The sequence below is a fragment of the Azolla caroliniana genome, unplaced genomic scaffold (genome assembly GCF_043228905.1).
Source record: "Azolla caroliniana isolate FFs.n. ecotype wild unplaced genomic scaffold, voAzoCaro1.0.p SCAF_6, whole genome shotgun sequence".
Classification (NCBI taxonomy): domain Eukaryota; kingdom Viridiplantae; phylum Streptophyta; class Polypodiopsida; order Salviniales; family Salviniaceae; genus Azolla; species Azolla caroliniana.
Window position 1 is genome coordinate 19442712 of NW_028230441.1, and position 23134 is coordinate 19465845.

The window sequence follows — 23134 nt, forward strand, 5'->3', positions numbered from 1 at the left end:
AACCGAACCGAACCGCGGCTTAACGCTTAAAACGGTTCAGTTCAGTTTCAACAGTTAAAAACCGTGGTTTAAATGGTTTAACAATTTTTTATTATTTATTTTATTATTTGTTTTTTAAATTCAAAAACAAAAAAAAAAAAAAAAAAAATCTTTTCATTTTCATGCCTTATTCTCACATTTTGGGAAAATTTTTAAAATTTTTAAAATTTGACCCGAGCTGAAAACCGAAACCGAACCACGAAATCGCGATTTTACCAGTTTAATGGCTTAATCACGGTTTCAACATCTCTAAACGGTTTGGTTTGGACCCTCTCGAACCGAACCGAACCGAACCGTTGCCGATTGTTAGGCACACTAACGGAAGAAAGAGGTGTTGGGGCTTTGGGACTCTTTTTTTTTCGGATGTGATCAAAAGAAAACCACCCCCAAAAAAAACGAGTCCCTTTGCCCAAGAGATTAAAAAAATAAATAAAAATAAATACCGACACAGATTTTGTATAGAACAAGAAAAGCAAAAAGCAGGAGCAAAAAGCAAAACGCAAAAGAAAGGGAGAAAAGCAAAACACGGAAAAAACATTAAAATTAAAGCACTAACACATCATGATATGCTTCCTCTCTCTCTCTCTCTCTCTCTCTCATTCATAGTCTGTGGCATCTTCTTCTTTCTCTCCTTCTTCCTTCTTCCTTGGACGCTTCCTGCAGAATATCCATCCGCCTCGCCGCTCCCCGAGCTCTCTGCAATCTGCCATGAACCTCACCACGCCTTTCAATTTCGTGTAAGCGATTCCCCCCCCCCCCCTTCTTGCCTTTAAAAGTTTTTTCCTGAGCATGGCCATCCATCAAAGCTTTCCGACGGCGTTAATCCTGTCAAAGCTTCCCCTTCCCATCCCTTTTAATTTCGTGCTTCAATCTTTAAAAAATACTGAGCTGATTCATGTTCTTTTATTATCTAATTCCATGAAGCCAATTTGGGTCGCTTTATTGCTTTTAATCTTGATCATGTTCAACTGAGTTCGTATTTAATTTCATGCTTCAATCTCTAAAAGCATTTATAATGAATGCCAGGGAACTAATTCGTGTATTTGTATGCACAAAATTATATTCGAGGTTTTTGATTCACATGTTAATCTGTTAAAATGGCCTATTGTAAATGAATAATCCACATCTTAATCTGTATAAATTTCCCATTTCTACTGAATCTTTGTTGTTTAAGAGCTTTGTTCTGTACAAGTTTCCTTATGAGATGTGTATTCCATGTTTTACTGGTAGAAAGTTTCCCTTTCCAATGCAGGTTGAATTAAGCTTCTCGATTAAAATTTATGCGCTATATTTTCCATTTCTAACAACTCTGGGTTTAAATATTCATGTTTTAATTTCTAATATGATGCTGTTTGGTTTCATGCGTTACACTTTCTACCTTTCCAATGCAGGTTGAATTAAGCTTCTCCATTACAAATTATGTGCTATATTTTCCGTTTTTAATAACTCTGGGTTTAAATATTCATGTTTTAATTTCTAATATGATGCTGTGTGGCTGTAAAATTCTGATTCAAAATAATTTCCTTTTTCTAATGAATATGATCTGTTGGCATGCAAAATTTTCCATTCCTATGAGCTGTTCAATTCAGATGTTCTTCTGTAAAATCTTCATTTTTCTACAGATTATTTGCGTTGTTTTATAAATCTGAGCTGTATTAACTGATGTGTCAATCTGTGATCGTCAATTAATGTGTTGATTGACAAATTATGAGCTGTTTAATTGACATGTTGATCCCTAGAAAATTCTCATTTCTAATGAATCTGAGTTGTTAAATTTGTTTAGTTCTTATTCCCATTTCCAATCAATCTTCAATGTTTAAGTCATGTGCTAATGTGTAAAAGTTTCATTTCTAATCAAACTAAACTATTTACTTTCAGATGTAGTGAATCTGTGAAAATTTCCATTCTAATGGATGTGAGTTGTTTAATAATGTGTTTATCTGTATATTTTTAAATTTTTAATGAATCTGAGCTGTTTAATTAATGTGCTAATGTGTAAACTCTTGCATTTCTAGAGAATCTGATTTGGAGGTGTAAATGTGTCCATCTCTAATCAATTTGAGTGGTTGAATTTCATGGTGCAATCAATCTCCATTTCTAATAAATCAAAGTGCTTTAATTCCTTGACATGTTAGTATGAAAACTTTAATGGAATCTGAGCTTCCTCTGGTTTGCAGAGAACCTGCAGCCTCATGGGGAACCTTCATAGATGGATGCGTCTCAATCATTTTGGTCTTGTTTGGTGGCACAATGTCTGGCCTTACCCTTGGACTCATGTCTCTAGATCTTGTTGAAATGGAGGTTCTTCAAAGAAGTGGCACACCCGAAGAACAGAAGCAAGCAGGTGTGTGTACCGTCTTTCGAAATAAGTATTTGTGGAAAAGATTCAAATATACTGCTGATATAAGGGATAATATCGAAAGTACCCCTCGTAGTTTGAGAAATATACCACAACATACCCTGGGTCAACTTCTCGCTCAACATTAATTTTCGCCTCCCTGCATCTGTTCAGAGGATAGATCCTGATCTCACTCCTGGTTTCATAGTGACCACGAAGAAATTTTCAATCATCCACCACCTTCGACGATATTGATCAGAATAGAAAGAAGAGATAGGGGCTTTATATTAATCTATTTTTAGATGAAACTTTAACACTTATTAGAAAGATTGTAATTAATGAGGATTGCAAGTATCTGGTGGTTTCTCACCATACACCAGGGGGAGGTTGATGATGTTTTCGGTCCTTCACCTGTTCATGTCCTCATGTCCAAAAAACTCTAACTATATATAATTTGAAAATTCCCCACAAATTACAATATGACCATGTTTTTGGTCTATGAAAAATACTTTAAACTGGAAACATTAAACTTTGAAGGATTGTTAAAATTAAAGAATATGACATTATTTCCCTTAACACAATCCTCATGTATTTTTGAAATATCCAATTAGGAACTTGATTTCTTAGTTTAACTTCTTTAAAAAGATCATGCTCATATCTGCATACGATAGGAATATCAATTTATAGGGAAGTTAATATACCCGTTGTATGAAGGATAATGTTGAAAGTATTCCTCGTAATTTGGGAAACATATCACAATACACCCTGCTTGAAACGACGACTAATAGCAACATTGACCAATGTTAGTAAACTATGCATTGATTATTAAAAACCAGCACTAATATTTTGATAATCTATTTGCACAAGAATTATGTTCATTAATAGTTAATAAATAACATTATCCCTTAGCATAATGAACAGGGAAAATATTTTTGGCCTTTTACTAAACTTTCTCATATGTTCTGCTTGTTAAATCTTTTTTTTTTTTGATATTTTACTCCATTTTGTGGAGATCAAGTTGATATCTATGGTGGATCTATTTAGATTAGGACACCCATCATTAACGAGGCTGACTAATTAGTATCCAGCAAGAAAAACTAGAGAAAAGAAGATACATATCTATGTAGAACGTATATATTTCATCGTTTCTCTTTTCCCTTTTATTGTGTGTATAGAAGAAGAAAGAAACAAAAAAGAAAGAAGAGACATGATAAAATGTATATGCTATGCACATATGTATAACATATACATTTTATCATGTCTCGCCTTTCCTTTTATTGTGTGTATGTCATCACCATCAGTATCAATATCTCTCCTTCATCTTAAAGACTAAGTGTATGTTACAGTGTATTCTCTACATTTAAGAATCAAGACCATGAACAATGTTTAATAACAATCTTTCTTTATAGCTGCCATTTTCCCTGTGGTGAAAAAGCAACATCAGCTATTGGTAACACTTCTACTATGCAATGCACTTGCAATGGAGGTCAAATTTCATCCCCACACCTGGAATTTGCAGTTTATAAGAACACTGTTTCTTGTGGTGTAATGATGGAGTCCTTTTTCAGGCACTTCCTATATTTTTGGATAATATATTCAACGAAGTGGTTGCAGTCATTCTGTCTGTTACGTTCGTTTTGATATTTGGTGAGGTATTATATCCAAACTTAATCTTATTGATGTTACCATTTCAATTAATGTTCCTTTTGGCATTTGGTGAGATATTAAAACCTTTACAAATATCCTTTTTCTAGTCATTGTAACATCTCTATAAAGTTTTTGGGTACTCCAAATATCCAGAATATATTTAGAAATTAATTTGTAAGATGAATTATACTTTTAGTATAATTGAATTGTTTGTTTGGAGTAGAACGGAAACTGCTGCAAGAACTTGTGTGTACTTATTCAGGTGGATGCATGAGTCATTATATTGTTCATTGGAGGTGTATTTCAATTCAATTATATCAATATTATAATCCATCTTACAAATTATTTAGAATTTATTCAGATTGGGTTGAAAGAAGATTGCGAGAAATTGTGTGTACTTCTTATTGAGGTGGATACATTAATCAAGCTATTGTTCATTGCAGGTTATACCTCAAGCAATTTGTTCTAGATATGGACTTGCAATTGGAGCCAATTTGGTTTGGCTGGTTCGGATATTAATGGTGATTTGCTTTCCAGTTGCATATCCAGTGGCCAAAGTAAATCACCTATTCTTTTCATCATTAGGAAAAGTTCTTATTTTCTTAAACATATATCATTGATGAATTCAGTTAGGGGAGTATAAATACCAACCTAATTGTTTACTTTTGTTTCAGTTGTTGGATCTACTACTTGGTCATAGTACTGCTGGTATGTTTCGAAGAGCTCAGCTAAAGGCACTTGTATCCATTCATGGGCAAAAGGTGAGTCGCGCATCCTTTATATTTCTATGACTATAGAAGCTTGAAGGCTAAAGATTATTTATGATCTTTTGAGGTAGGAAGGCAAAGGAGGTGAGCTTACACATGATGAAACTACAATCATTAATGGCGCACTCGATCTAACCTTGAAGGTATTGAAACTTTTCCAACAGCCTTTATAGCAAGTAAGGAAAGATCAGATTTATGTTTTTCTATGCAGAAAGCAGAAGAAGCGATGACTCCCATCGAGTCAACATTTTCGTTGGATATTGAATCAAAATTAGATTGGTGTGTTCTTGCTTCCTTTCTAGATTATTTCAAGATCTAAAAGAATGAGGGCATTTCAATATGAGATTTGGGGCAATGCTATGAAACATATATAATCTTGAGTAAAGTGTGCATGGTGTTTGAATAAGTGAACAAAGTGTTAGTGAGCAGCGGTATGTTGCCAACTATTGAGAAAACAACACAATTCTCGACACAGTCTTGACCTGGAATGTTCCGTGACAGATGCAACCCAAACATATATAAATAGAGTGAAAGAGGTAACACAATGACTACAAGTACTTGCACATAGTTATGACACCAGCTTACTCGTAAATGCTCCTACATTCCCATTAAGCTTCCTGCTTATAAAGAAGATATTGAGGAGTTGAGTTAGTCTTAATGGCCACATGCAGAGCTATTGTGTGGAGTACAATGTGTTAGTTTGTCAACGTTTGTGCAGTAGTGTAGGTGCTCATGGGTAATGGGGTTCAGACGAATTAGTGAAGGATCAGAGCCTGAGGTCGAAAGCATGGGTTAGGCTTTTGCAAAGTTGCGGACAAGCTCCATCCATGGACTATGTAAGCCGCCTATTTATCGATTCACCCTGTAACCAATCAATATAGATTGGGCAGCAAATCGTCCCAGCACTATAAGACCCAAAGTTCATAAAAGAGGCATAAAAAACTAGCCTTCCTACTCTCACAAGGAGCCCACCTGAACCTGGATGCTTGACACAATTCAAACCTCACAATTCAAGGTGCTAATATCAGGGTTGGAGCCGTCATGAAGAACTTCCTTGATATCATGGGTTGGGGTTGAAGTGATGATAGTGATTACATCAAGATGTCACTAGCATCTCGGACATCACGAACAATGATCTCCATGATTTGGCTGTGTTATCGCACGTGTCTGGTATCATGTGCCTACTGTCTTTGTTGTTGTGAATGTTCCTCTACTAGCTCAATGGTTACACCTTAATGCATTGTTGTGAGAGGTGTTGTCCTTTGAAAGTGATGATGTGTGATTTTCTCTATAAATATGCAATGGGGAATCTATGCACTGTATGAATCTGTGTCAGGAAAAGTGCTGTCTCCCAATATTTTGTCAGAGGCTGTGCCTAGCACAATTATAGTAAAACAAGGATGCCCACTATCACCCACTCTCTTTGGTCTCTATATAGATGAGATATCACATTACATCGAAAAATTTGGCGGTTCGGGAACATGCCTAGCAGGTATAGCCATACAACTATTACTATATACTGATGATATTGTACTGAACTCAATAGAGACAGGGAGAAGTTGTTGAAGGAGAATGAACAGCCACACAAGCTCATAAAAAAAGAACAGTCACAACTTCCTTTAGTGTTATCACTCCTACGCATGCTACAACTCAATCAAGGGCTACACAACTGGGCTGCTGATCAGGACATTCTAAAGGGGTTACAATAGATTGGGCAATAGAAATTTGCCGTGCACGTAGGTCTGGCCTCATGGACCACTCTTGTCATCGACAGAAAGAAAGAAAGAAAGATATATTAACGTTTTTTAAGAGGTCAAAATGGCCTATAAGACCAAACAAGAGATTACATCTTTGGTGTTGTCTCGTCTTTGAGAACAGCAAATCAAAATAAAATAAAAATTACTCAGTAAATATAAAAGTAAATAAGATAAAAAGAGATGAGGGAATCTGGTTTTTGGCACATGTGAAATTCTCAAGTTAGATAAGTTGTAACTTTTGTCTTCAAAAGGTCTCTAGCATAGGTCGATCCAGAATGGAGAGGTCTCTGAAGCGAGGGAAGCACTTGCGATGGTGGGAGATAATGGCCTTTATTTGTCGATGACAAGGGTGCTGAGGTCGTGGTTCATGGGGCTGGGGCCTACGTGCACGACAAATTGCTATTGCCCGATCTATTGTAACCCCTTTGTTATGTCCTGGTCGGGAGGCCATTTGTGCATCTCTTGATTAACTTGTAGCATTAGTAGGAGTGATGGGGCTAAAGAAAGTTGTGATTGTTCTTTTTGGATGAGTTCTAGCAAGAAAAGTCCTAGGCACTGTTGGTCCTCATATTCCATTACCTTGTGTAGCGGGCCAAAGCCTTGTTTAAAGAGTCAATGGTATTTCCCTCTGATTTCATAATAGACACTACAGTGACAAACATAGTGTTCTTTAGATTCCACTCCTCGATGACACAATCGGTAAATTCTTTCTTCTAGAGGTATTCATGTATATTTGCCTACCTCAATCTCTAATTGATGTGATGAAGTTTGCAACTACCCTATCACACTGCGCAATGCATAGGATAGATGTATGTCCATATAAGGTGGCCTGATGATGAATCCATCCTCCGATATGTGTAAGAAGTGTGTTGTAGTTGGCCATCTTTGTACCAAGTGATATTTTGGGGCTGATTCATGTTATCTTGTTTTCCAAGTTAATAATATTAGTTTGGATCACTCTATTCTTTTCCACTTTGGTCATATTTAGATGGGGAGAGTCCAAACTATATTGGAATGGGGGTGGTGCATTTATACTCATGCCATGTGACTTGAATCATTGCTGCATTTTAGCATACCAACAAAGAAAGGCCATTATCTCCGGCCATCACAGGTGCTTCCCTCGCATTGGAGACCTCTCCATTTTGGATTGACCTATGTTAGAGATATTTAGAAATCAAAATTACAATCTATTTAACTTGAGAATCTTACTTGTACTATAACAAAATTATTTAATCACTTTTTATCTTATTTACATTTTTACTTAGTAACATTTATTTTTGTTTGTCGTTCGTTAGTAATCTCTTGTTTATTCTTGTAGGCCATTCTGGCCTCTTAAAAAGCGTTAATATATCTTTCTTTCTTTCTATGTACCATATGCTAATATAAGGATTCATTCCCTATGTCTCTATTTACTCTTTTTTTTTTTTTACTTCGTAAAATTTATTTTGCTTTGTTGTTCTTAAAGATGAGACAAATCTCAAGATGTAATCTCTTGTTTGGTCTTATAGGCCATTTTGGCCTATTAAAAGATGTCAATATATCTTTCTCTATATGTTTGACATCAATGAAGTTGTTTATGGAGAATTTATGGCAGGAGAGGTTGGTCTAAAGTGACAAGCTCAAGAATATCTGTGCTATAACTGAAAATGGCAAACACTTTCTAGCCTTGGGAAGTGCATATGGATTTGTGATATCTAATGGATTGTCACAATTGGCCGGATTGGATGCTTTGACATGTTGGAATCCAAAAGGAGGTGCAAGCACAATCGATTGCCTAATACGGTCTCCATCTCTTATACCTGAAATAAGAGAGTTCACTATATCCTACACCTATTGGTTTGGCAGTAGATCATGCATATTTACGCTTTGAGGTGAAGGATGGATGCAGAAGGGATGTATATGCTAAGCAGAGTGGGCTGGCTAAGTATCAATTTACTCGCAAGACAATTGATGTGTATACTTGTGGACTTGCCTCATTAAATACAACATCTCGCCTTGTATTACCTTCTTGAGTTGAGGTAGCCAAAATCTGTAGACTATTTCACCTTCATCTCCATAAGACATAAAGATTCCTTTCATGAACTTTGCATCTAACTTGTTTCTCAACTCAGGCCTTATATGCACAAACACATCACAGCCAAAGATGCATAGGTGTTCATATGAAGCCGGTTTGCCGGACCAAACCTCTTCAGGAATGCCACCTTTAAGGACATATGAGGTGACCTATCACAAACATGAACTGCAGTTTCAAGGCCTAATCCATGAGGGAGATTAGCTGTGGACAACATGCATCTCACCCTCTCATATAAAGGTCTGTTATACCGTTCAACCACACCATTGGAAGAGGGGCTGCATGGGACTGTTAGCTCCCTCTTAATACCAATATTTTCACAAAATCTGTTAAATTAAGCATTTCAGCTTTCTACTTGTATGGGTGGTCACAAATGCATGAAATTTCTTAAATGTAGCGAAGTTTCTTTACTTGCTTACCATATTGGCATTCATTACAAAAATCAAGTTTTGAGCCTTTAGCATCGAACTTGTCCAAATTACATAGTTTATCAAGGCCTTTTATGCCATAATTCCATACGTGAATGGATTTTAGCCATAGCAATAAACTTGCCCATAAAAAATTTACCGTGCAAGCAATACAAAGTCCCTTTCTTTGTACCTTTAACAATTAGCCTAGAGCCTTTGATAAGTTTCCATGACCCTTTCTCAAAGAGGGTACTATATCCATGCATGTCCATTTGTCCAATAGACAATAGGCTTTTCTTGATGCTTGGTACATACCTTACATCATGTAAAACCAGCTCATTAGTACCATCCACAATGAGATGCATTATGCCAATACCTTCAATAGAACAAGCATGGTTATTTCCAAGATACACATGTCCATGGCTGCTTGCACGAAAGGTAGTAAAACACTCCTTAATAGGCGTAATCTGGAATGATGCACCTGAATCCACAATCCAGGTTTGTGACAAGCATCATTCAGCGTAAGCAAGCCATCAATTATATCGCTCTTTGTAATCTGCATATCTTGTGCATGAATAAAAAACAGAACCATCATTAACTTCAGCATGATCTGTTGCCATGGTAGCACAAAGAATATCTTTTGCATCTGATGGCTTTCTCATATAATGACACTAGAGGCCATAGGCCTTTCCGTTATCCTTGTCCTTAAAGCTGTTATGTGCTTCATTCTCGTTGTAACATTTCTTCTTGTCACTAGTGTTCTTCTTTCTTTCTAATTAGCTTTGTAATATTTGCAATTAGGCTTCTTATGATCTTTCCTACCATATTGATAACAAGTCACTTCAGCCTTGCCTTTGCTTTTGCTCCTATTCCTCTGTAAATTTTCACTTTTCTTTTGTGTTCTTCCTTTAGCCACATTGGCTGAACCCATCAAGTTGCATACACACCAGCTTATGCATGAGATGCACTTGATTTATAGGTGTGGTAATTTCACAAGTAGCTTTTAGCTTTTCCCATACCTCAAAAGCATTTGTGAGGCCTTCCAAATCCACTAAGATCTCATCGGATACAACCATCTTAATGTAAGTGAGGGCCTTCTTATTTAGTTTCATCGATGCTAAATCTGTCATATCTTCAAAGCTTGATTTCAAGCAATGCTTCTTCATAATCTTTCAAAAAGAGAATGCCTAGCAGTCTCTCTTTCCATAAATCAAATTCACTACCTTCAAATCACTTGATCTCAAACAAACTTTTGAGATAAGAGGAGGTAGCAGTCATTTTTGCACGCTGCAGTTAAAAATTCACCAAAAAAAGATAAAACCACTTGCTGTTCTGTGCAGAATCACCTGATGAGACAAAAATTTGTCGTGATGAAACTCTCTCGCTCTGATACTAGTGAAAGAGAGATGATGTGATGGCGTGGTTAGATTCAAAAGACTATGGGAGTGGTCTGTTGTGTGAGGAGAGAGAAAGTAGATAAAACTGTGTAGAAAATGGAGAGGAAACCCAAGTCTCTTATCTCATTATGAGTGGGTTGGAACCAATTCTTATTGATAAGTAGCTTTTAGGTCATTTGGGCATGTTCATACATGGCCAATGATCAAAAGTTATAAAGATAATGTAAATGCCTGTAAGACCCAAATTGGGGCCAAAAATATAGTAAAGATGTGTCTAGAAAGCTCTCGAAGGGAGCTTTTACATGGAAGGGTCAAAATATACAAAAAGGAGAGTTCTTGGGGCCATTATCCCCAAAATTATGAACTTGAAAAACAAGATAACATGGATTAGCCCCAAAATATCACTTGGTACAAAGATGACCCACTACAAGATACTTTTTACACACATCGGAGGATGGATTTATCATCAGGCCCACTTATATGGACATCCATCCATCCTATGCACTACGCAGTGTGATAGGGCAACCGCGAACTTCATCATATCAGTAGAGATTGAGGTAGGCAGATATACACAAATACCCCTAGAAGAAAGAATTTACCAATTGTCTCATCAAGGAGTGGAATTCGAAGAACACTATGTTTGTCACCATGTTTATGAAATCAGAGGGAGATACCATTGCCTCTTTAAACAAGGGTTTGGCCCACTACGCAAGGTGATGGAATATGAGGATCAACAATGTCTAGGACTTTTCTTGCTAGAACTCGAGAGACATAGGGAAAAGTTTTTGAAGGACAATTGTACAGCCAAAGAAACTCATCCACAAAGAACAATCACAACTTTCTTTAGCCCTATTACTCCTACTAATGCTACAAGTCAGTCAAGGGATACACAGATTGGCTCCCAACCAGGACATAACAAACGGGTTACAATAGATTGGGCAATAGAAATTTGTCATGTATGTAGGGCCTAACCCCATGGACCTCTACCTCAGCACCCTTGTCATCGATAGATAAAAGCCATTATTTCCCACCATTGCAGGTGATTCCCTCGCTTTGGAGACCTCTCTACTCTGGATCGACTTATGCTAGAGATCTTTCGAAGAAAAAAGTTATAATATATATAACTTGAGAATCTTACATGTGTCAAAAACCAGATTCTTTAGTCTCTTTTTATCTTATTTAGTTTTATATTTACTTAGTAATATTTATTTTATTTTGATTTGTTGTTCTCAAAGATGAGACAACATTTAAGATGTAATCTCTTGTTTGGTCTTATAGACCATTTTGTCCTCTTAAAAGATGTGTATATATATATATATATATATATATATATATATATATATTTATATTTCTTTGTCTGTGGATTTTCAGTCCCTACTGCACTTCATTCTAGTTAGTCCGCACAAACCTAGAATCGAGATCAATAAGGTCCATGACAACGTCTACTCTATCATTGGCAAGATGAGTAGGAGGGGTTATCAAATCACTCTGAAGTCTACTTGCAATTTAGCGAACACTTGAGAATGAACAAGTAAACTCTAAACCTCACCCCCAAATACACCCAAAAAAGACATGAAATGGATGAGAACACAGAACGAACAATTGTATGGAGTCTTCTCCAATAAGTTACAATGGTTCTAACACTTAAAGTGCAAGCTTAAGTTTTGTTCCTAGTAGTGGAAGTAGATAAGAAGATTAATATTTAAGTTATAGCTTAGGAGGAGATAAAATTAGAAAAAGCTAAAACTCCAGCTCAAGTTCTCTAAAAGTTAAGAAGAAGGTTAAAAGACATATAGAAGTTGCTTTTACAATGTTTGACCCTTTTCTCACTATACCATTAGCCTCTTTTCCAAATGCCACGCTTGTTCCTTCTCTTCTGGCTGATATGTCTTCGGTGTTGATTTTTGCAGTATTATCCTTTCTTAGATGATATATACTTGAGAGCTTCAATATATCATTGACACCCCATCTTTTGAACAATTCCTTGATGTCAGCATCCAACAAGATGAGAAAATTTTACTCTTTTTTGTTTCTTGTATCTTGCATCCACGTTCCATGCAAGTTTTGGGAATCTGTGATCTGGCATATTCTTCACTTTTGTAATATGCTTGCATACAATGATGTCAGAGAGAAAGAGAGAGCCATGCTTCAAGAGCCATGCTTCATCATTTTGATGTCACACCATATTCTGCCAGATAGTGGACTTGACTTACTGACGTCAGATCAAAAAACACTCAAATTTCATTGCTTCCCTTGTAGGTTCATCCCTCTACTCACCATAATCTGCCAACTAGTCACGTGTGAGGTAGTCAATGATATTAGATCACGACAAAGTCTGTGAGCAACAGATACGTTTCCTTATGAGACTAAGATAAGTCATAGAGATTTAGCTCATCATGAATGATCCATGAAGGGGATGCAAAAACTTGCTTCCATCAATTTCACTGTTTGGAACCTGTATATGTCTGAAAGATATGATGTGTGTCTTATATTAAATTTTCTTGCATTAATATACTCAAAACTCATTGTTAAAACAAATTGATTGTGCAGGGAAGCAATGGGAAGAATATTGGCTACAGGACATAGTCGCATTCCAGTATATTCAGGGAGCCCCCAAAATATAATTGGAGTTCTTTTGGTCCGTATGATCCTTGGTTGAAATTGAATCAACATCACTTGTATGTAATATATGATTGGCTCGAAGATTTTAATATGGTGGCCATCTTTAGGTTAAAAGTCTTTTGACAGTTCGTGCTGAAGCTGAAACCCCTATAAGTGCAATTTCTATAAGGAGAATACCACGGTAAAGTTTGAAAGTACTGATCGCTATATGTTTAACAGATTTCAATAACACTGCGTTTCTTATTAATTCATCAACTATGTAGAGTGCCTGCAGATATGCCATTGTATGATATACTGAATGAATTCCAGAAAGGGCAGTCTCACATGGCAGCTGTTGTCAGGAGTATCTCCAACACACAAAACACCACTGAAGATAATGAAAAGAATGTTTCTGGTTCAAAGGAAGACAAATCAAATGATTCTGATGTAAAAGTTGCATCACAAATTATTATTGATATAGAAACGAGAAATGATGATTTACCGGATAGCTCAACAGGAAATCAAGCAGCATCAAGGACTGAATCAATGCAATCTGAAGATGGGGTAGTTATAGGCATTATTACACTTGAGGATGTTATTGAGGAGCTGCTGCAAGTAAGTTGCTTTATCACATTCATTATTTTGGAATTTACTGGCCCCTTGAACCATATGGTTGTGCATTACGCAGGGGGTTTCTAAATATAATGTACTGATACATGTATAGACATCTTTGGGATGCTGTAGCTCTTTAACAGGCGTTTTACCTTGGTGATATATCATAAAATTAGCAAGACCTAGTGCAACATCTCTCTTCTTTTATGGTGTCATTATTCTTATTTTGATTGTTAGTTTCTGCAATTTGCCTGTAAATTCTTGAACCCTAGTCTCATAGCATATTCTTAAACCCTAATATTATAGTTCAATCATCCTGCAAATCATCGAGCCCTAAGCTTCTCATGGAGAATTATCATCAAATTAGCACGATCCATCTTTTTTTACAGCATCCCTATTATTATCCATTTGAATATCAGTTTTTCCATCTGCATGCACCTGAGCTTATAATGTATTTCATGAATGCTTTTAAGAGAGATGAATGATATATTTACTGACAACAAATATACGGGAGAAAATACATTCATTCCTTATGTACATGCTTGTAAGGAGTTGTTCTTATGCATATTGCGTTCATGAACAATTGCAGGAAGAGATCGTTGATGAGACAGATGAATTTGTGGATGTTCATAAAAGGTATCTTATGATTGAATGAAGTCAATTTTCTATTATTTGCAACTTTCATAGTTAAGATTCAAATAGAAACGATAAATTCATAAAGGCCTTAATTCTCTTTAAGTTGTAGAACATACTTATGCAATGATTCTTTATCTTTTTTGAGAGCAGAATTAGAGTTCCCAAGTTGCCTTCCAGGACTGCATCGGCAGCTCTCATCTTGAGTTTGTCACGGGTGAGTATCATCTCTTTCTTTTGTCTCTTTTTTTCCTGTTTGTAGGAGTCATGTGTTTTGGGTTATACCACAACAGATGCAAAATTGCAAGAAATCCAATGAGTGTTGTTTTATGCAACACGAAATAGTTAACAAGATCTCTCTCTTTCTATGCGGATACAAATCCGAGGGGATCTTAGAGAGTTATATGTTGTAATTTGTTATTCACCTGCCTACTCAAGGTTTGTACCTCTCAGAGAATCACCATTTCTACTACTATACATTTATATCATAAGATTTGCTAGTATGGGCGATATAATACTATTTGGGATTTCAACTGACATATTAAGGATGAACAAACAACTTTGTTACACGCACAAGGCCATGTCTGGAGAAGATATAGTAGAAGTTGGCGTAGCAAAATGAGCTCAAGGTAGGAGCAAAGCAACAAAACATGGCAAACACTTTCTAGCTCATGATAATGTACATGTATTTGTGATATACAACGGTTTATCAAAATGTCCAAAGCTCCAATGCTTTGACATATTGGAACCCCAACGGAAGTGCAAGACAATCGATTACTTGCTGGTATCGCCATCCTTCTACTAATTATCAGCCCTCCTTGGGTTGATGCCATGAGTTTTGTCCTGTGTATGCTGACCTGCCACTGAGTATCCTTTGATCTCTTGACTCTTGTAAAGACAGTTTCTACAAGACAATTATAGTTACATCTACCTGAAAACTTCACTCAAACACATTCTAGCCCTTGGTAATGCACATGGATTTGTGATATACAAGGGTTTGTTTCAATGGCCAAGATTAGATACTTTGACATGTTGGAATCCCAAGAGAGGTGAAAGCACATTCAATTATATGATGTGATTTTCGTCCCTTCTACCCAATTATGGGCCCGCCTTGGGTTGATGTTGTGAGTTTTGTCCTCTATATGCTGACCTGCCACTGTATATCTTTTGATCGACTTGTTCCTAGGACAAGGAAGTAAAAGAGCATGAAAAATGTACTCAGACTTGATATTTATATACCACGGTTCTCTAGGACATTCCATCCTCCCCTCCCACACCCATGTGAATCCACATTTTTTACTTCACAAAAGGTGAAAGAAAGATATATTAACGTCTTTTAAGAGGTCAAAATGGCCGGTAAGACCAAACAAGAGATTACATCTTAAGTGTTGTCTCGTCTTTGAGAACAAGAAATCAAAATAAAGTAAATGTTACGATGTAAACATAAAAATAAATAAGATCAAAAGAGACTAAAGAATCTTGTTATTGGCACATGTAAGATTCTTTATATTGTAAATTTTATCTTCAAACGATCTCTAGCATAGCTCGATCCAGAATGGATAGGTCTCAGAAGCGAGGGAAGCGCCCAAGATGGGTGTTGAGATCGTGGTCCATGGGCTTGGGGCTTGGGGCATACATGCATGAAAAATTGCTATTGCCTGATCTATTGTAACCCAAGATCTGGGGTTACAATTTGGAAAGGCCTAAGATTGTGATGAATTGGTAGATGATGTAAAAAAGTAGAAGATAGAACAACAATTTACTGAAATATCTAAATGTAGTATTATAGAAACTAAAAAGAATTATGGGTTTAACATATAGGAGGGATTAAAGAAAGTAGAAGCAGTTCTGCAAAACAAAAGCCCACCATTGAAGAAAATGTATAAGGTACAAGTGCACGTGCATGCACACGCGCTCGCGCACACACACACACACAATGTGTATAAATGTTATTCAAGATACATAGGATATGTTCTTAAAAGATGTTACGAGCATGATCATAATTTATCTTGTGGTAGTTTGTACCATAGTATTCTACTCACAAGAATAAAAGTGTGAAGGTTAACTGAGACTGTAAAGAAGGGAGGATTACTTTCAATCCTAGAGATTGAGACAACCCATAAGGCCCAGTGTGAACTTGCCTGGGGGTCCTTAGGTCTGGCTAGAAATATGAGGCCTATATATCTTCATTAACACATTATTCAACTACGTCAAGATTGTGACCTTGTGGTGAACAGACTCTTGTGGCGAGCGCACGCCAATACCAGGTACGACTTGATGCCATGGCAGTTGTATGGGATGTTGACCAAGGCTCAAGTACGTCTCGATCCCTTCACTTGGGGGTGGTTGGGTGGATCGACACCCTTCTTTTTCTTTGATCCTGTTTATTATGTATCATAATTCTTTGTCTTATGCTTACATTAGGAATAATCTCTAATAAAAGAGCTTTAAATGATGATAGGACAGCTAAGTCATGGCATCATAAAGACCTATTTAATAGCTCAGTGGGAATATTGGGAAAATTTGGGAAATCTTCCAAAAGGCGCGACAAATTTTCCATGCTTGCACTAAATGAACCAAGAGGGAGCTGATGAGCCCCAATTGCTAAAAGTCATCAAAGCTAAATTCTTATCACACATGCCCACACCCACACACGCCCACAAACACACACACACACACACACACACACACACACTCTCTCTCTCTCTCTCTCTCTCTCTCTTTATTGTATGTGTTGTGGTGACTTAGTAATTGAAGTGTGGTGAGTGTATTCCTATTAGTACTAGTTTACTTGTTTAATATGCCAGGAATACTTACCATTATACTACAATGGTTGCATGTTTAACCTTCCTCTCCCTTTCTTGGAGAGGGCCAACGTCCTCACTTGTAGTTTAACCTAATGCAATCAATCTTGTGCTGGGCATGATTGATCAAATACTATGCTAAATCTGGGTTTGTTGATGATGCCATACAATGTCTTGAGCAGATGAAAAGGTGCAGTGTTAAACCTAATGTCCAGACATACAACAACCTCATCAATGCTTTTGTCAAAGAAGGAAAGATCAATCTTGTGCTGGGCATGATTGATCAAATGAAATGTGATGGAATCCAACCCAATGAGTACGCCCACAACTTCTTAGTTGAAGGGCTATGTAGCTTGGGCCAACTCGACAAGGCAATAGAGCTTGTCCTAGAATCATCAGCAAATGGTATTGTATATAATGTCTTGCTGAAAGGGCTTTGCAAAGTGAGAAAAATAGACGAAGCCTATCAAATCATAGAAGAGATGATCTCTCGGGGTCATAATCCAGATGAGTACACATATAATACTCTTGTGGTAGGGGCATGTAAGGTTGGGAAACTTGATTTCGCGCTTGGGTTGCGGATTGAAATGATCAGAAGGAAGGTATCACCCTCAATTATCACCTATGGGACACTCATTATGTTCCTCTGTAGGCACAAAAGAGGAGAAGAGGCATACCATTTGTTAGGTGAAATGAAGTCAGAAGGGGTTGTGTTAACTGAACAAGGGGTTGTGTTAAAAGAAGGAATACAGATTAGACACGAAAACAAAACACCCACTTATTCAAGGTGGAAGACTAAGCAATGGATATCCTGAAAGGATGCAACACTTGATCTGGTACAACTTGTAAAGAAGTAGAAGATAGAATAACAGTTTTCTGAAATATCTAAAGGTTGAGATAGAAAGAAAGAAAGATATATTAACGTCTTTTAAAAGGCCAAAATGGCCTATAAGACCAAATAAGAGATTACATCTTGAGTGTTGTCTCGTCTTTGAGAACAAATCAAAATAAAATAAATATTACATAGTAAATATAAAAGTAAATAAGATGAAAACAGAAGAATGAGGGAATTTGGTTTTTGGCACATGTGAGATTCTCAAGTTAGGTATATTGTAGCTTTTGTCTTCAAAAGATCTCTAGCATAGGTCGATCCAGAATGGAAATGTCTCCGAATTGAAGGAAGCACCTACAATTGAGAAACTAATAAAATTATGGGGTTTAACACATAGGAGAGATTAAAAAAAGCAGCAGTTTTATGAAACAAAACCTCACCACTTACGAAAATGTACAAGGTAGGAGTGCACACACACACACCTCATATGTGTGATATTCAAGATACATAGAATATGCTCTTAGAAGAAGAGCTTCAAAGGCTGATGGGACAGCAAAGTCATGGTCTCATAAATACCTATTTAATGCTGAGTGAGGATCTTGTCCAAGGATCCCATTCAATGTACAAAATAATCTTTTAGAAGTTGTAGTACAGTTTTAGAAACAAGACTGTACAACTCTTAACAAAAATCAGAAAATAGTGTAAATATATAAAAATGATTTTCTAGTTTAATAGAAGAAATCTAAGGGCCTTTAATCCCAACAGGTAAGCATTTTAGTATGCCAATTACCTTTTGTGCCTCCTTGCGGACAACTCTTTTATAGGGCTATCTAAAGGTTTCCCTACTACATACCATTGTACCGATCTTGAAGAGCATATATTTGCCAATTGTGCCATTGGGGGTGGAATTGGAAGGACAATATTTTCCATAGTGCTGTTTTCTATGCAATAAGAGGAGAGATGGCGTTGTCTTCTCAAACAACATTTTGTCCTCCTCTGCTACATAGTTGGGATCCTTTTTTCTAGAACTCAAGAGACAAGGAAAGAAGTTGTTAGACAAACATAAAACTACAGCAGGTCACTAAGAAAGAACCATTGCAACTGTCCTTTGCTCCATCACTCACATGACAAGTCAATCGAGGGCTACACAAGTAGGGTCTTGACCACAATACTTTGGAAGGAGTTACAATAGATAAGGTAATAGCCATTTGTAATGCATGCAGGCCACATCCATTTCGACCATGACCCTGTTACTCTTGTCATCAGTAGATAAAAAGGTCATTATCACCTGGCTCTAAAGTTGCTTCTTTTGCTTCTTTGCTTCGAGGATCTCTCTGCCTTGGATTGGCCCATGTTGGAGATATTTTGGAGGCAAAGTTTCAGTTCATCTATGTTTAGAATGATAAGTGCTTAGCAAGATTCTTTGGTACCTTAGGCATATGCTGTAGTCCTTCTGATTTAGTTACATTGATTTTGGTTTGTGGTTCAGTCTCATAGACATTTTGGGTTCTTAAGAGAGGAGTCACATGGCACAAGCATAAATGCACTCTATTCTAGAATAGCCTGGATTGCCCCCATCTAAACATGAACAAAGTGGAAAAGAATAGAGTTATCCAAACTAGTAACATGGATCATCCCCACAACATCTCTCTTTCTAGGAAGATGGCCCACTATAAGACACTTTTTGCACACATTGGGGTATGGAGTCATCATCAGACCCTCTTATATGGACATACATTTATCGCTTGTGTTACACAGTGTGATAGGGCAGCTGTGAATTTCGTCACATCAGTTAAGAGATTGAGGTAGACAGATATGCATGAATACCTCTAGAAGAAAGAATCTACCAATTGTTCATTAGGGACTGGAATCTAAAGAACACTATGTTTGTCACTGTTACAGTGTTTTTTTATGAAATAAGAGGGTGAACTGTGATACCATTGCCTCTTTAAGCAAGGCTTTGGCCCGCTGCACAAGGTAATGGAATATGAGAACCAATGGTGCTTGGGTCTTTTCTTGTTAGAACTCAAGAGATACAGGGAGAAGTCGTTGGACAACAATACAGCCAAACACGCTCATCAACAAAGAACAATCACAACTTATTTTAGTTCTATCACTCCAACTTATGCTACAAGTCAATCAAGGGTTACACAAATGGGCCCCCAACCGGGACATTGTAAAGGGGTTACGATAGATCAGGTAATAACATCTGTTGTACACGTAGGCCCTGGCCTCATGGACCACAATCTCACCACTCTTGTCATCGACAGATAAAGACCATTATCTCAAACCATCGCAAGTGCGTTCCTCGCTTTTGGGGACCTCTCCATTTTTGATTGACTTATGCTAGAGATCTTTTGAAGAGAAAAAGTACAATATGTATCTGACTTGAGAATCAATACATGTATAGATGACAAGATTTTTTTACTAATGTCTTAATTCTATTTCTATTTACTTTTTTTCTTAGTTATGTTTATTTTGGTTCGCTGTTCTCAAAGATAAGACAACATTTTAAGATATAATCTCTTGTTCGGTCTTATAGGCCATTTTGGTCCCTTAAAAGATGTTAATATATCTTTCATTCTTTCTATGTACCATGTTGCATATATATCACAAATTGCAGTCTAATAGTGATTTAAAGTTTGATCGGAAAAATGAATGTCTTTTTTACAGAAAAACTCGAGGCATGCACACAGCCAGAAATTGCTACTGGACAAGAAAGAGAAGGCTGATTCAAAATTGAGTAGCCTTAAACAACCATTATTGGAAAAGCAATAGGTACTCAGAGCTGTAAATAACGACTGATACTGATGAATTACTGCATCAACAATGAACTGCAGAATTTTGGCGTAGAAACTTGGATAGAAGGGTGTTTTCCTAGATGTGTCTACCTCGTGCACAGTTCGGGGAACTTAGAGAGACACTATTCTAGCAAGTGTTGAGTTCAGTTTTTTTGCAAGTATCGTTTCAGAACAATTTGTATGTTGTCAATGAGATGATGTATATGGCCAACAAGACTCATGGGAACCTGTGGAGCATTCTCCCTAATTCTACCGTCATAACTGTATTGACCTCAGCAAATTTATTTGACGCCCACAAACAACTGAATAAGTGCACACCTGCTCGTCTATGAGATGGATGGCTGTTTGTTTGGATGATGCCCCCTTAAGGATGACATTCTAATATTTATGTGATTCTTTTCCTTTTGCGTGTAATGAGTATTGTATCTGGCTTAGTCATGTCGTGTAGGTGACATATGCTCTTTTTTCCTCATGCTTATTCATGTTGTATTAAGCTAGACATGCTCCTCTGTTATTGAGTGTCCTATCAGCCTCCAATCCATAACCCAAATTTATGGGTACTGATGGGTGGAAATTTATAAAGCCATGCATAGGTACCTATCAGACATGAAATTGGTGTCAGCCACTGCAGTACGAGTTTGTACATACTTTCCTTTTTCGAATGTCAACTTTTTATCATTGTTGTTGCTAGTTGCATGTTCAAGGATATAATGGAAACCACTGTGTGGTTGAATACATGCTTATGTGAACTTCCATTTATTAAGACATGCATACATGTGCATAGACACAAAGATTAGCATGATATGGGCGGCACGAGCTATGTAGATTAAAGTTGTAATGTGGTGAGATTTTCTCCGTTAGTCTGAAATATTCAGTCAATAGTGATGGTGATTGCAGTTAACGGAATGATCGTTCCTAGCATTATTTGTTAAATAATATTGTAATTTGTAGCATCGAATTAGATATTCAAACAGTTGCACCATTTCAGATCTTGGCAGTTACACCGTTTCAGATCTCGTCGGTTTATCTTGTACAGCTGATATGTATAAGAATCAATATCCAGGGAGTTAGAATGAGAGAAGAATCAATTGACGAACATATATTTGGATAACAAATTGTTTGCAAGTCTATGAGCTCGACAGTGGTGAATATCTTGGACGTTTTTCTTAGAGGAAACGCATTAGCGACCACGACGAACAATTTTCATTGGCGAATGGGAGTGAACCTGGACCTAAATATCTAGCCAAGGACAAGGATCGACATTCAATTACAACCTGAGGGGAGACGAGGAGAGAAGGTTGAAGCAATAACACAACCGCCACGAGACAGACACATTAGAACAAGTAAAAAGAATCAAAACATTTGAGTGGAGGAGCAATGGGGGTATAACCCAAGAAACCTCAAGAAATTCGTTCCAGGAAGTCAATAGTTTGTTGCCATTGAAAATTCTCCACGTTGAGTAAACCGAACTCCCCCAACGGAAGGAGGGAGCAAACGAATCAAGTGGCAGGAGGAACCTCGAGCAAAGGGTGTAGGAGATTGCATAGATTAGCGGACACTTATCCGAGGAAGAGGCCGACGGTTCGATCGAAAAATCAGACGAAGAGAGAGAGAGAGAGAGGAGACTGATGAGGAAGAACCTGACAAAAAGAAAGTACGAAGAGGAGGTGAGCTGAAAGGCCACAACAGCAGCAGTTCAAAGTTTCTGAGTGTGGACGATAGATATGCCAATCACATACCCTGAAGTCTACCCAAGTAATGATCCTAATATCCATGTGCATAACTTCTTAAGCACATGGAGTGCGAAATTTTGAAGTCAAACGCTGGCAGAAGCCGCAAAACGCCAACTAAAAAATCTCGAACTTTCCGTCGATCCTTGAGAAAGGAAGCAACGGAGGTTTCAATCATATGATTGATAACCACTTCCCCTCGATTCGATTCGATTCGAAGACGTCAACATTGCATTCCTAAAACATTTTCGATCCAAAGGAGAGGGATTCACCTCATGTCCTGAACAAGCTTTATGCATTGTCACAAGAGGTCTGCCAAGTCGGTAGCAAACTTCGCATTAAAGTTTGGCCCCACATTCAAAAGACTAGAAGTGGCATATAGACCTCCCACATATTCGTGAGAGCACTATGAAGGGTATTTGTAGTAACCTAGGAGGCCTAGATCTAGCAAGTGCCTCACTCAACGAGATCATTGAGAATGAAGGGAGGATTGAGTATGCTTAATTGCCTTGAGGTTGTGGACCGGAGAAAAGGTTGCGAGATAAGAGGATGTCTCCGAGAGGGATTCGGATGACGAAGATCGTCGAAGTTGCCCTATGAGCGACTCGATGAACCAACAATTAATGTAGTCAAGGTGAGAGCACGAGGGAGACCTCGGAAGATATCTATCTTCCGAAGAATGGAAGGAGCAAAAGTGT

The 23134-nt window shown here is 37.3% G+C and overlaps 1 protein-coding gene across 3 annotated transcripts; it reads left to right on the forward strand.

Moving 5' to 3' along the window:
- Positions 1-649: 649 nt before the first annotated feature.
- Positions 650-21120, forward strand: LOC147863240 (DUF21 domain-containing protein At4g14240-like). 3 transcript variants are annotated; one of them, XM_087320710.1, is made up of 14 exons: positions 650-776; positions 2217-2383; positions 3787-3863; positions 3946-4029; positions 4468-4581; positions 4699-4785; positions 4863-4934; positions 5003-5070; positions 12974-13061; positions 13153-13226; positions 13309-13639; positions 14226-14272; positions 14423-14486; positions 20579-21120. In XM_087320710.1, exons 1-14 carry the CDS (start codon positions 748-750, stop codon positions 20681-20683), a joined length of 1407 nt encoding a protein of 468 aa, XP_087176836.1. In that variant the 5' UTR covers positions 650-747; the 3' UTR covers positions 20684-21120. The 3 variants fall into 3 exon arrangements, with proteins under 3 accessions (XP_087176836.1, XP_087176838.1, XP_087176837.1); XM_087320712.1 differs by having other exon boundaries at positions 4468-4545; XM_087320711.1 differs by lacking the exon at positions 20579-21120 and adding an exon at positions 19233-19334.
- The last annotated feature ends 2014 nt before the right edge of the window (positions 21121-23134 follow it).

What these genes read in the sequence shown, in the direction of transcription:
- LOC147863240 (XM_087320710.1), top strand. Translation starts at nt 748, where the DNA reads ATGAACCTCACCACGCCTTTCAATTTCGT. An exon ending in TCGTTTTGATATTTGGTGAG is followed by an intron (nt 4,030 to 4,467) that starts GTATTATATCCA and finishes TGTTCATTGCAG; the next exon opens with GTTATACCTCAAGCAATTTG. An exon ending in TTATTGAGGAGCTGCTGCAA is followed by an intron (nt 13,640 to 14,225) that starts GTAAGTTGCTTT and finishes GAACAATTGCAG; the next exon opens with GAAGAGATCGTTGATGAGAC.